Below are 14691 nucleotides of genomic sequence, written 5' to 3'. Positions count from 1 at the left end.
GTTTTCCTGGGTTCTTCCGATGAGCATTTATCATTGCACTGATAGTGCTCCACCATCAAAGTTCTGTGTGATATACATACTGGTAGTTCCAATGTATGGACATCTCTCACGAAATTTAAATTGTGTTTTGAAGTTTTTCAGTAACTACCTACCCTCATGCCTGAGGAAATTTAGGTGATTAGTATGCTCTGAAATCTCAACCTTCCTGAGACTGCAAGGTGTCAACCAGAAGAAATGAAAGCTCCAAAATGCTTTTGGGATGAGTCCATGATTGCATCTGTGCTCATTTCTCCTGTTCTTCATGACAAATCTCCCGTAGAACTTCTTGGAAAATATTGCCATTATGATTGACTACGGTGTTTGAACGATCTGGATATAAATTATGTGTTGCGGGCCTACTTAGCAACCTTATCTCTATGCGTGAAAGCATGCTTCCCCTTCTTACTACAATTTGCATGCTATTTATATCTTGTAAATATTGTCAAAAGAGTTCAGGTAATATGCACCAGAAATCTGCGGTGAGACTCACCTCGGTTCTACTTCCCAACTCGCATGCAGCCCCAAGTCTACTCTCCAGCTGGATGTGAAATTGCACTAATCTTGGGTTCGCTACTGGAAGCCCTAGAGCATGAGACTCAATCATGGGTCTCCCTCTGCAGGAGGGCATGCACCCCCAACTCAACTCTCCAGCTGGATGTGAAATTTCTCTAATCTTCATTTAGCGGTTTTTTAAGCCACATATGTGTGACCTTATCATGTTTGCATCTCCCTCCATGCACTCCCAACTCTACTTCCCAGCAGGATGTGAAATTGCACTAATCTTGTCTAGGTTCACCGCTGGAGGCCCTAGAGCAGTGAGACTCAATCATGGGTCTCCCTCTACAAGAGGGCATGCACCCCCAACTCGACTCTCCAGCTGAATGTGAAATTTCGCTTATCTTCATTTAGCTGTTTTTTAAGCCACATGTGTGACCCTATCATGTTTGCATTGTTTGCAGGTTATTAAGGTGCTTCTGGAGATAAGTAGGGAGCATTCTTGGGCAGAAGCTGTCCATAGAAAGCTTATTTGCATGCTGACAAACATGTTATATCAAGTCCGGACTGCCCATCTGGATGCTGGATCAAGTAACACTATATTTCTAGTAGAACAAGTCGATCTGCTGGGAGGAATTGAGTTCATCTGCCTTGAGGTGTTTACTCTCAGTTACAGATCAATGCACAACAATGTGCAACACTTTATTCTATACTTGCATATCAGCTTTTTATGTGAACCGAATTTGGGTCAAAATGGAATGACTCTTCAGTCATCTGAGAAGTGGAACATAATTGCGGAAGACAGCAAAATACTGTCACAAAGTAAAGAATGTTGGATGATGTTGAGTATTGAATGTTAAATAAGCATCACAGCACATCATGGGATTGACTATTACAAGTCAAGTTGGGGTTGTAAATCCACTATTTCTAGCTGCAACTGAAAAACTGATTCCTGGGAAGCAAACTTCTCTGGGTATATCAGGTAGCCGGTTGTTGTTGCTTATACTGATAAAGTAAAGCATCTTGATTACCCTTTTTTTCAGCTGCTTCCTTATGAAGTGACAATAGACCTCCATGAAACACCAGATTCACAACAGTACCCTAAAGCCCAGGCAACTAAGAACTGTTTTATGACTAGGATGACCAGTATCCCTTAATCATCTAGTTGGACAAGGATTGAGCAATCTAATTAATCATGTAGTTGGACAAAGATTGAGCAATCTAATTAATCATGTAGTTGGACAAAGATTGAGCAATCTAATCACTGGTATTAAATTTGACTCCATTTAATTTACCATTTTTTATCACTTTCGTTTCATTTTTCTACTTATTTAGCATTGATCACAACCTTGTGAAAAAATTCACAGATCTTCCCATCCTTTTCTACAATAAGCAACAAACTTTATAGTATCCAAATCTCTATGTCCTAGTAATATATGCTGATATCAGTGTTTTAAATAGCTACGCTATGTAGCGTGTAGCGTACGCTACATAGCAAGGCTTAGCCTTAATGCTATGTAGCTCAAGAAAATAGCTTAAGTTGTGTGTGGCCTAAGCGACGTGATTAATTTGCATACGCTACACGCTACATAAACTAGACTACACGCTACGTAGCTCATATTACAAGTTATTTTTCACTACATTAAAAATTGAAATTTATTAATGTTTTAGTGATTCATTACATTTTTCTATTTTAATAATCAGTTAATCCTTTCAATGCTTTTAGTAAAATAATATAAGTAACAGTATTAAATCAGTTTCGTTGCTCTTTCTTTACCTTTATACTTGATCGTTGCCCCATCCTATTACTTTAGATTGTGTTTGGTTGCACAAAATATCATGAAATTTTGTTAAATTTCATTATTAATCAGTCTAATTTAGTGCAGAATATCATGAAATTGGTGCAACTAAGTACAACCTTAATTAAAAATCTACAAGTAGCATATAGCTTATGCTACACACTATGTAACTTTCACCTAATGCTTCAGAGGGATGAACGCTATGATACACGCTATTCGCTATTTAAAAAGACTGGCTAATATATTGTGATATAGAGCCCTCCCCGTGCTTTACCCAATGTATGTGGTTTGCGGGTGATTGCATGCATCTGCAGGGAATAGTCTCACCTTCAAAAGGAGAGGGAAAACCCTGTTGTCATCACAAAAATATATTGTGATATAGAGGAGTGTGTTGGCAGTCTTCACCTTCTTCCTGACCTAACATCTCAGTCCACAATTTAATATGATTCTAAGGGCCTGTTTGGTTTTCCAGTTACAGTGTAAATGGCTGTAAATGGGTAATGATTATTTACTCTTGAAATTGTGTGGTGGCATCATATACATTTAACTGCAATGATGATTTTGCTACATTGTTTGTTTCACTCAAAAATCACTGTAAAACTGATAGCTATATAATGTGAAAATGTGATGATTATTTCTTTACAAGTGTATTTGACTGCAATTTATGAGCCATAATTCATGTTTAAACAAACACATGGAAATGATATTAATGGCTTATTTACTTTGTATTTCACAGGAAGTTGGAAAACCAAACAGGCCCTAAGGCCAAATGGCATGCAATTCCTGCTCAATAATCTCTTATGGTAGTAAATTTCTAATTTTCTCCTCAACTATGCATACTCAAAATTTGGTTTTCCTAGTTGCAAGTAGTTACGGAAGATATGGTACATTAGTTCATGCATCTCACTCTCTCTGTTAGCATCAGTTACAAGGATTCATTTAGGAGCACATATTGTTCACAGTTGCACCTATTGCGTGTGTGTATGTGCAGTATTCACGAGCAAACTCGAGAGAAGAAAAGAGGAATCTATTTCTGGTGCTTTTCGATTATGTCTTGCATCAGATAAATGAAATGTGTGTGGCTACTGGAGGTTCTACATATAGTTTTGATGAGATTCAACCACTTGCCACAATGCTTACTCTTGCAGATGCTCCTGAAGCTTTTTATATTGCTGTGAAGCATGGCGTAGAAGGCGTTGGAGAGATGTTGGAAAGATCTATCTCTGAAGCATTGTCCAGATGTCCCAACTTCAAATGCCTGAATACAGTAATATTTCTCCAAAAAGCATAATGCTATATTTTGTTTTTTAAGAAAAATGGCGTATGTTGAGGAGACATGGAAACCGATATCAATGATTAGGAGTTGCATAAAAGAAAATGGATTTGTGAGGCTGGACTACTATGTGAGTTTTTCAGTCTTTGCTCCATCCATTTTGGGCTCACAATTTGGACTGTCTAGATTTATGTACAGGTCACATGTATGGTGGACAAATCACCAGACTGACAGCAATTAAAGAAATGGTGAAAATTGCATAAAGTAGTCTAGCCCTTGTGAAAGAGAAGGCCAGGATGAGGAGAATCTTAGTCAGCTTCTATATGGGTTTAAATATGTGCATAATTTATTTCTCTAATTTCCTCTTTTTCTATATTTCCTTTTTTTATTTTCTAGTTTTCTGATCTTTTATTTTTATAATAATTTTATATTAATTTCTGGTATTGGTTATGCAACTCTCCTGATTTCCAAAGAGTCGGATCGGTTTTTGTGGCACGACTCAGTTGGGGACCTCGGCAAGTCAGGGACTGAAACCGAGATTTTAAACCATGCTCTTTGGGCAATCAGTTGCCTAAAACGAGTTACCCTCTTATCACCGCTGGATGTCTTCTTCTTTTTCTTTTTTCTTTTTTTGAATCAGCCCTCTTGGGTAACCTTCAATCCGTAAGATTGCCCAGTAAGAGTTCATAAGCGTGTTGAGGACATATCAAGGGTGCCTAGTCTTTTCTTTCTTTTTCTTTTTCTGACCAAGTGGTGTAAAGTGCCAGAAATTTCAGGACTAGAAATTTCCAGCAGAAACTGCCATATTGTTCATTCTTTCTTCATCTTAGGAAATTCTGCAATTCTTCTTGAATTCTTTGGGTTTTTTTCCTGTTACCTTCAAATCATTTCTTCGAATTCTTGATTGATCCATGTAATCATGGTGTCAAGTTAGCCATATGATTTTAGGATTAGAAATTTAAATAGACTTCTTATTGTTCCTATCTACACTGTTCTGGGTGAGCGTTGTTTTCTTCATTATTGCTCTCCTCTAAAATGCTCTTCTTCTTTTTTCCTGGTGTAGCTCTTGGAGAAGATCACAAGGCAGCTTGATGCCACTATAAGTACATTCACTTGTTTAGGTGAGGAATTCTCATATATGATCCACATAACAAAATCTTACAAGTCTTTGGAAGGTATTGAAGATGGACTTGTAGAAGTTGGTTTGGGCCCAAAAATCAAATTTTCTTGGGCCACTTTACACTCTCTTCTTCATTCACAACGATCTGCTTCTCGCCATAATGGGTATACGTGGCTAGTTGAATTGCTCGTTTCAGAAATTAGCGAGGAGGGAAATATGAGTATATGGTCGAAAGTTAATACTTTGCGAGATCAAATTGGAATTGCTGGTAATCAGGATTCTTCAACTGCATCATCAGTGACATTACCTGTTTCGATCATGGTTGGGCTACTAAAATCAAAACACAACTTTATCAGAAGGGGCTTCCTTTTTGTTCTAGAGAAGCTTCTCATGTGCTTGAAATTGTTGTTAGATGGAAACAAGCTACAGCATGTAAGTGGTAGGGAAGTCATTGGTTATGATCTCAGCAGTAACCATCTGGAGGAAGCATATGCAGTGGTAGACATAATGAGTAGTGCTTTGTCCTTGGTGGCACAAATACATGAAACAGATTGTATCAATATTTTGAAGGTACTGTAGATTAATCATATTTTAACTGAACTACTTTCGCTATTGTTTTTTGGCATTTTATGATTAGAGGTTCCAATTCGAACCTGTATGGTTATGCTTAAAAGGTTTCCAATATGTATTGTCCATTAATTTGAAGAATTGAAAGTAGAAGATAACTTTTTAAGCTAATGATTGAATATGCAGTTAACTATGTTCAACATGTTTTCTTTTCCAGCTAACCTTTTCCATGAAATCTGCATTGCCCATACTCAGTCTAGCATATGGTGGGACATCCCATGTATTGTGGGCCCCACTGAATAGATGACCTTGACCAAAAATCAGGCCAGTGCTGATTTCCTACTTGTCTGGCCAGTGGCCATCTAATGAGTTGGCCAGCCTGATTTTTGGGCTAGGCCATCTATACATGGTGGCGCCACCTGATGCCTGCTCCGATGCCCCCCCACCCCATGCCACATTGGCATGTGTGGTTGAGTGTAGAGGTTTGTGTGGGCATTGCCCACCAAAAAACAAAAACAAAATTTTTTTAGTATAGTCATGGTTTACTGACTACTGCTCACTAGCGTGTACGCCCGTGCAATGCACTTGGAGAGAGGAAATGGTTTGCAAGATGGAGAATTCATGTTGAGCGGTTGCAGAAGGAGAGCTATTTGATACTCTGGTAGTGGATGACACTTGATACGCATGCATTCAGAACTCTTACAAATAGCATACACAATCCCACTGCATAATCCGAAAATTGTATCGTTTGAGAAATCCTAACCTCTAGTTAGCAGACAGATTATTAGTAAATCCAGATCATATGATTTTTTTAATTGAATTGTCCTTAAATATCTACCAATCAGCTATTTGGATGATCAAATCAGTACAATGTTGGTTTGTAGTCCAAATTATGGATCACAATTTGAACATTTTAGTTCGAGTTACTTAGATGTCAAGTGTACAATTTCTCTATGCTTGTGTATTAACCATCACGCTCTACCAAAGTTTTAAAGGTTCCCTCTATCTAAAAACAGGTATGTTTGGCAGAAAGAACAAGTTCACCTCCAAATTACCTAAATTTCCTATTATTTAGTTTGGAACTGTTCCTACACCTTAAATAATGCCTAGTTTTAGCAATCCGTAAAACTAAGTGCATAAAAGTGTTTGCCCTTGTTTGTGTTCTTGTCTCATTACATATAGTAGAGACATATGGTGCTCCTCATCTATGCTGACTTGTTCTAACTGTGTGAACAGATGTGTGACATGTTATTTTCTCAATTATGCCTGAGAGTCCTCCCTGGAGCTGGAATGCGTCCTGGTGATCTTGGTTGCCTTGATAACCTACTCAATTTTACAGATGAGAATGGCAAGGTTGATCAAGTTCCACATCTCCCTCAACAAGAAATGAATCAATGCGGAGATGAATTCTTGGGAAATATTCACAGCAGAACAAGCCTCGATCACCCTCGAATTTGCGAGACAGCATCCTTGGCAGCATTGCTTCTGAGGGGACATGCTTCTGTTCCCATGCATCTGGTGGAACGTGTTCCTTCTGCTTTGTTTTACTGGCCATTGATTCAGCTTGCGGGTGCAGCAACTGATGACATTGCATTAGGCCTTGCTGTTGGTAGCAGAGGAAGGGGGGATCTACCTGGCATGACTTCAGACATTCGGGCAGCTCTTCTTTTACTTTTGATTGGTAAGTGCAATGATCCCTCTGCATTTCTAGACGTTGGAGGAGAAGAGTTCTTCAGGTAATTCCGTGTTCCCTGCTCATCATGGAAAATTGTAAGGTTGCATTTGGTTGCACAGCTGAATTGACTTGTGAATATTAGGTTCAATCGAGAGGAAATGATCAAGTTTTAATGATGTTTCCTATCACTTGTAATGACGATGTAACTTCCATATTGCAGCTACATTTGTTTCAAGTCTAACATGATAGTATGCAATTGCAGTTGGGAGCCCAGAACATCAATATAATCAATGAAGGCAATAATGACTTGGCCATTTTCAATTTTGATTGTGTGTGTGCGTGCGCATGATGTGTGCGTATGTGTGGCCATTTTGTTGAACCAATGATCCCAGTCAACAATGCACCCAAATGCAGCCTAAATATTTTTCATGTCCAATATTGATGTTTCTTTCCCTCTTTTATTATTTATTATTTTTTATTTTTTTTATGCAGGAGACTTCTAGATGATATGAACCCAAGGGTAGCATATTACTCTTCATCATTCCTCTTGAAGGCAGGCCATTTATCCTTTTGACATTAGATAGTTTCACCCTGGTTTCTTGTTTTGTTTTCTTGCATCTTTGAAAATGTTTGCTAAATTCAAGTTTGTTCTTACAGAGAATGATGACAGAAGAACCTGAGAAGTACCAGCGCATGCTGCAAAGTCTAGTTTTCAAAGCACAGCAGGTAGGGGCTGTTTTACATACTATGTTTCAAGCTAGACATGTAGATACAAAATGCTTCGTTAGCGTGGTTTTTATCTGCTTCCTCTAATAGATATTGGACTAGGACTATCGACGAGCCTGGCTCTGGCCAGGGTCAGGGTCTGCCTGATCCTAGCAGTTACTGCGTTAATGGGTCAGGGGATCTGGCTCGGGCTGGTTCTCGATTGAGATAGTTGATATTGGCACTGTCCAGCCCATTTATTTTGTGGGAACAGAATTCACAGCCAGCTGGTTTTTTTCTGGACGCCCAACGTGCTAGCCTGGCCAACTTACGACCTTGTTTAAAATACGAACATTTGAACTAATGCATTGTTTTTCTACTGACTAGAGCAACAATGAAAAGCTGTTGGAGAATCCATACCTGCAGATGCGTGGTATAATTCAACTGTCAAATGACCTTGGAACTCGGCTATAATATTACCGACCCGGAATCGAAGTGAGTTCTGCTTGGCCTGGAAGGAAAAGCTACCTTTGCATTACGGTAATCTGATGTTTGTCACGCTTTGTGAATTCGGTGTTCCAAATAGCATGAAAGTGGAATATCGGGCCGGGATTGGCATCCACGTAACTGAAAGGTGTTTATCTTTGTGTGCAAGAGCTTTGAAATGTTGTCTCCTGAGAAGGTATGGAATGTGGTGCCTATGGAGTGGTAAATGGGCCAGCTTTGGCTGACAAACTTTTGGATATGCCCGGGATGATCAGTTCAAAATACAGTCCCAAACTGACTGATGCTTGGCCCATTTGCAACCCTAGATACCTAGATATTTTTATCTTGTCAAATATTAACATGGACAGGTATGGTATGGATACAGCACATCTTGAATAATTACTTGACAGTGTTTTAATTATCTGATGGCTATCGCAACAGGATATCTATCATGAATGCCAACCATCAAGTCAGATGTGGCACAATGGCTCCTTTTTCCAGACCATCAATCTGATGCTCCTTAGATGGATAGCAGTATGCAAATTGAATGAATCAGGGTCTCCTGCCTGTCCAGTTGGTGGACCTTTTCACATTCAATGCCAATCATTATTGAAATTCTTCCCTGTCAGCATATTTGTTGGTTGCCATTTGGATGGCTAAGATTGTTCAATCGGCAAGATTTTTTACTGCCTGTATGCATATCCAGATCTGCATGTCATTTGTTGAGGTGGGACTCTAACCTGCTTGAAGTATGTGGCAGTTTTGTTCCAGGTGTTCAAATGGAAGCTTTAACCTTGCACTACGGCTAGAAGCAGCAGTCAAAGTGCTTGGGGTACTGGAAATCGTGGAGTAACTTCATTCATTGATTGTTTCTATTATTTCTTTTTGCCACCAAACATAGTCGGATTGAGTGTCAAACGCTATTTTGTTTGATGTTCAGGTACGCCATCCCAACCCTACCAGTTCATATTGATGAGAGATTATGTGATAGTTGACCAAGGATACATACAATACTGTTAGGTCCTCAGTCTATAAAACCATGGTCCATGGTCTGTTGTCCTGCCTTTTGATCTTACGGGTGAGATGCCCCAAAAATTCCCTCCAATTAAACAATCCTGAAATAGGTATTTCTCTGGGGAAATCTCAGCAAGCAGCCAAATTAGCCCCATATTCTGTCATATGAATGAAACACATTTATAAACTTCAACAGCAAGATGGCAAAAGATTGAAAATGGTTTGAATCTTCTGGCAGGGATAGTTTTGGGGGGCATCATCCATGTCATGACCCATCAGATCACATTCACTCCACTAGTGTAATTCCTCTCTACATATTGTTTTACTATATTTGCTAACAATACACGCAAGTTATGTAATGATTTGTTCTTTGCCTTTTTTTATGTGAAAGCAGTTCTCAGTTTTGGGTTAGAAGCTACTTGTTCTTGCTGGCATTTGAAGATGGGCTTTCCTTGTACAAACTGAGTTGCCTCTTTAGCTATTTTAACTTCCTAATCCTATCTTGAAAGCCGAGATTCATGCGTAGTTTTTTCCTGAAGCTTCTTTGGACAATGAAATTCCATCTGTCTTATTTCCTAAATGACTGGATCTTTTTTAATTATGGCTGAGAACAGCTGCTTGATCTTGTAATTTATTGAAATCTAGGAGCTAAAACGCGGTAAGAGAAGGTCAAATCCTACTATGCCAGGCCTCATGATTATTTGAATATGTGACCATGGCTCAACCTTATTCCGCGCCCTGCATGTATTTTGAACCTTTGTTCAATTGATCTTCAACTGTGCAAATGTGTCAATTTGTAAGTTTTTCTTTTCTATATATGACCGGATTGATAATGTTGTAAAATGGGTTTTGAGAGATTTGTGTAGTTTATGGTATTCCCAGTGTTTGATTCAGATGTGTGTGGGCTTTCTTTGGTGCAGATATATATGGGGAAACATGAAGCTCTTGTTTTTTCCCCCCAAGATGGTTAAAGACGTCGATTTTTCAACCGTCAATCATGATGATTGATATCATTGTTATTTGCAAAGTAGTTTGTGAACCTGGTGAGGCGAGTCGGGACTCGAGTGAGTTGACTTGGCCCAGTCACCAACTGCATGACTGTGTCAAGATGCTCCAAGATTTCATCCGACTCGGGTCTTACTCATCTGACTCAATGAAAACTCCACAAGTCTGCTCGGCCCCATAAGGGGAAGAATATTTATATATTTTTATTTTAGGGAATTTTACAGAAAACTACCTACTTAATAGAGAATTTACATTCCTTTACCTTTTCCAAAAAGGTTTTGAATAAGCTACCTCATTAATCTAAGTAATTATCATTAGAGTATATTTGTTAGATTAGATTTCTTAATTGCAGCTCAAGTGGGCTGCTCAGGTGGGGCCACCCTTATGTTTATATGAAATCCACCCCAACCCCCACATGCGTCCTCCTGTTAGACCAGAGGCCAAAAACTCAGCTTCATACAGGTAGACCACACATTTGGAAACAGTGTACAAGACCTCTCCCTTTCCCCTTTCTGTGGTCCACTTGAATCATAGATCAGGCTGATTTTTTGGCCATAGACTAATGTAGGATTACACATGTAATGGTTAGAGTGCATCTCACATGAACCATTACCGGAGGCCGCGCTTGATTTTTTACGGGGCCCAACATGATGTGTATCTGAAACCACTCTAACCATTAGATTTGTAATCCCATGTTAGGTCTAGGACTAAAAGCTCAGGCTAACCTGTAATTGAAGTGGACCAAGCCAAAGGAAACATTGAGAGAGACATCCACCCTTAATTTTTACAATGCCCTATGTGACGATTGTATAAGACTGCTGCAATCATTAGATCCCAAAGCAAAATTTATGCCTAGGGCCCAAAAATCAGGACCATCCGTGATTAATCACGTGGGACCATACCAACAGAAATAGGTTGGAGGATAAGTGCTACCGTGTCCATGGTTCCAATCATGTGGTACACCTAAATCTCATATGGAGTGGAGCTCTAGGCCATGGGGCCAAACGGTTGACCCACCTAGTGGTCAGGGTAGATTTCATATAAGGTACTCTCCTGATAATTGCTTCGCTATTGAAAAATCTTTTGGGATGTAAATTCTATAATAATTAGGTATTTTCTTTTCTTTTCTTTTCTTTTTTTTTGTAAAATTCCCTTTATAATTTATATTTAACTAAAATCAATTTTCGACCACTTAGTGGCCCGTGACAGTTTTTGGGTCCGACTTTGGGTTTTCAGGGCATTGACACAGCAACAGCTAATTGCAGATGATCATCTAAGTTGGTTTGGTTGAAATTGGTTATTAGAGTGGTGATCTAGTACAAATCCTTTCCTTATTTTGGGCAGATTTCCAGAGTAAAGATTGCACCAATCCATGAAAGAACCCATGCTAGATCAAAGCCATCGATCGAGGGAAGAGCCTGTGAAAAATAGATGATAAAACCATTATTACTCTTGCCGTCCATCTTATGTGCCCTTGATCTTTGAATGATATGCATTCGTTGCCCCATCTGCTCTCCACATGTGCAAGATTTGTTCTGGATCTCTGCTTTAGAGAACTGACCTTATTGCTCTATTTTAAGGACTTTTATTTTTATATGGTTTAAGCCTAGCATACAGTCAATCTATTTGAACTTTCACATAAAGCCAGGTCTTTCTTGCATGGACAATGGAGTTGTGCAAAAGATAGGCCACACCAGAAGGTCGCCTGCTGTGAAGATCAGGCTACCAAATGCTCAGTGACGTGTGCAATTGAGAGCATGAGGTGTCCGTTGATTTTGACTGTGGCCAAACTGATAAATGGGCCCAGATGAAATTCAGTGTGTTGGGGCCTAGTAGATCCATTCACAAGCTCTGATGTCCCTGCTACAACCTATCCATAGCAGCAGCGCCCAATAGATGAAATGTCGTGAAACACATGATGATATCTGCACGCATTGTGATGGAGCTGATGGCAGTGGATCCTTCCAAACACAATCCCGCCCACACCAATGTACAGCTAATGCCCATACCACCATGGATGCCAGTATATCAGATAGGTGAAATATCCAAGCCATCCATCTGGTTGACATGAAAGATAATGGTGGTCTATTAGGCATGCGATGATATTAGAAATAAGCTGACTAGTTAGAAAACCACGGCTGATTTTTTTCAATTGCAGCGTTAATTGCTGTCTAATTGACTAGCAGATCAACCTAATTCTTAGTAGACTATTACAAGCACAGGCTTATATAGCAAACCTCAGCTTACAAATCACACAGGAGAACAGAAACCATAGCAATTTCGCCCGACATGCAGATGCTGGATAAGATGTGGTATAGAAGGGATAATGACAATCCTCAGGCCACGAGGAAGGGGGGCTTTGCTTGAACAATCATGTAATATTCAATGGCCCAGAATCCATTGACACAGGCAGTATTGTCCTAACCTAATGATGATATTCAAGGAACAAACCCCGTCTCAAACTGATACTGGTTAGGTGGGCCATCATCACGATTGATATTTCTCTACTCCACAAAATCAACATCACATGCTTAAAATAATGACTGAGCAAAATCATGGCTGACAATTCGTTTATCATGTGTGGGGTCCAGTTACCTGCACTTGCTCCCACAAAAGCGAAGCAATACATGATAAACTCCATGGATTACATGCTTCCCCTTTCCCCCAAAAATAGCAGAGAAAGATTAAGGAAAACCCCATTCACTCTTTTTAAGTACTAATTTAGACAAGAATACAATAAAAAATTTACAGCATCGGTCTGAGACAAAAACCGACCATTGGGTAATGGAACTAAACACACTACATTCTCAGTCAGGGGGAGCAAAGAGATGCTAAACAGGAAATGAAAACTCTTACCTTCATTTGAAACTACTCTTGCCGTGTGTTGATGCGTAAAAGCCGCATTCATCCCACTATTCATTGTAGCTGACTTCAGGGGTTCGGATCCGCCAAGGCGAGACAAAGACGACTCAGCTTCTATTTTGTTTCCCGCCCTCTATGAAAAGAAACTCAAGGGAAACTAACCAAACCAAATACGCACAGCAAGCTCAGCAGCTGTCCATTAACTTCAAAGTTATACCATGTCGTAATCAAAAGGAGCGAATACAGTTAGAAATGAAGAAAGAAAATGCAAACAAGGCCCCCCAATAAACCAGTAACAATTCTCTATCGCATGTCGTTCCTCTTCACTGAAGCACCGTTGGTAGAAATACACACAAATGTCTGAGGATGGATATCATATATACATCCCCAACAAAGCAAAGCCACAGTTCACCAAAGAACCCAAGAGGCCAAAAGAGATGGTTTCAGTTGATTTGCATTCCTTCTGCATGGTACTTCTCCAGCTCAGCATCGAGATCTTCTGCAGTCTTCTGCTCGCCATGGCCCCTTCCCTGTCCTCGGCCCCCTCTACTGAATCCACGCCCACCCCCTCCACCACCTCGAGGCCGTCCCATAGAGACTCCTCTTCCCTGCAAACCACTGTTTCATTGCACATCAAAAGATATAATCAGGCCCAGATTACGTAAAAGCAAGCAATGACGAGAGTACAGTTATCACCATTAGATGAAAGAACATACCCAGATGGATAAGTGAAATAAGATATATGATGGGTATCATAAATGTAATGCGTTATTTTCAGCATGGTAAATGATTTCATCTTTGCTTTTCTGAAGGGGAAACAAAGAAAGAAAAACTGCCTCGTGAGGCAATGTATTAAACCCCCAATGTTTCTTGAGAGCATCCGACGAGATAGTTGTCATTGGCTTCCTCTACAAAGCCATGGATAAAGTGAAGCCTTGCTATTCATTGTGATTATGAAAACTACAAAGAGTACTGGAGGATGATTGACAAAAGTTAGACGAATCAGCCTCCTCACTACCTTCATGCGGCAGATAATAATATAAAACTGATCCACAATATCTATTACTCTTACTCTAGTAATGTAACATACAAGTTCATTATGCAATTAGGGATCGTTATTACCAAGTTATTTTTATGATACAAACCATTAATGTCCTTTATTGGTTTCATTATTGTATATGTAAATCCGAGATACTCGTTGCAGATGAAGAGGTTCGTGTTGGGCTAAAAAAATGTGATACGGAATTAGAGTCTAACTTAGATATGCAAATAAGAACATTAAATGAAGTGGGTTCACCTCTTTAATTATTAGTCATTACTTATTCATTAAATACATATTTTGTTATTTTGGTGTTCATAGCAATGGATGTTTTCAAGTTTTAAAAAAAAAATACAATATGAATGTTTTGACAGATCGTCCACCGTTGGAATATATAGACTTTGCTAGGGTAGCTTCTTAGATCCACTTGCATAAAGGACAACTTTCCAAAGACCTCCAGGTAGAAAACTAATATTTGATTACTATTAGGTAATTGTAAAATTATCTTATCAATGATGTAAAGTGGTGCATTTAACAGTATTACTATTACACACATGGCATAAGGTTCTTTTTCTATATAGCTTATTGGTGGCTTCACCTCGGAGAAAGTGC

At 39.3% G+C, this 14691-nt stretch overlaps 1 protein-coding gene across 5 annotated transcripts in view; it reads left to right on the top strand.

The window, feature by feature from the left end:
* LOC131243642 (uncharacterized) overlaps positions 1–14691 on the top strand; it is an 86172-nt gene that overhangs the window by 45935 nt on the left and 25546 nt on the right. The window contains exons 11-19 of one of the 5 annotated variants that reach the window (XR_009170146.1): positions 999–1190; positions 3325–3600; positions 4670–5296; positions 6530–7029; positions 7461–7521; positions 7626–7694; positions 8061–8168; positions 8920–9099; positions 9568–10066. Coding sequence is in view for 1 of the 5 variants with exons in the window: in XM_058243134.1 (XP_058099117.1) it covers positions 999–1190; positions 3325–3600; positions 4670–5296; positions 6530–7029; positions 7461–7521; positions 7626–7694; positions 8061–8147 (1812 nt within the window). In the remaining 4 variants the exon portion in view is untranslated. Of the gene's footprint in view, positions 1–998; positions 1191–3324; positions 3601–4669; positions 5297–6529; positions 7030–7460; positions 7522–7625; positions 7695–8060; positions 8169–8919; positions 9466–9567; positions 10067–14691 lie in introns of those variants that run through there. The other 4 variants (XR_009170148.1, XR_009170147.1, XR_009170149.1 and 1 more) reach the window with 4 other exon arrangements.

Source organism: Magnolia sinica, chromosome 4, assembly GCF_029962835.1.
Source record: "Magnolia sinica isolate HGM2019 chromosome 4, MsV1, whole genome shotgun sequence".
Lineage (NCBI taxonomy): Eukaryota > Viridiplantae > Streptophyta > Magnoliopsida > Magnoliales > Magnoliaceae > Magnolia > Magnolia sinica.
This window is presented reverse-complemented; position numbering and strand designations above follow the sequence as displayed.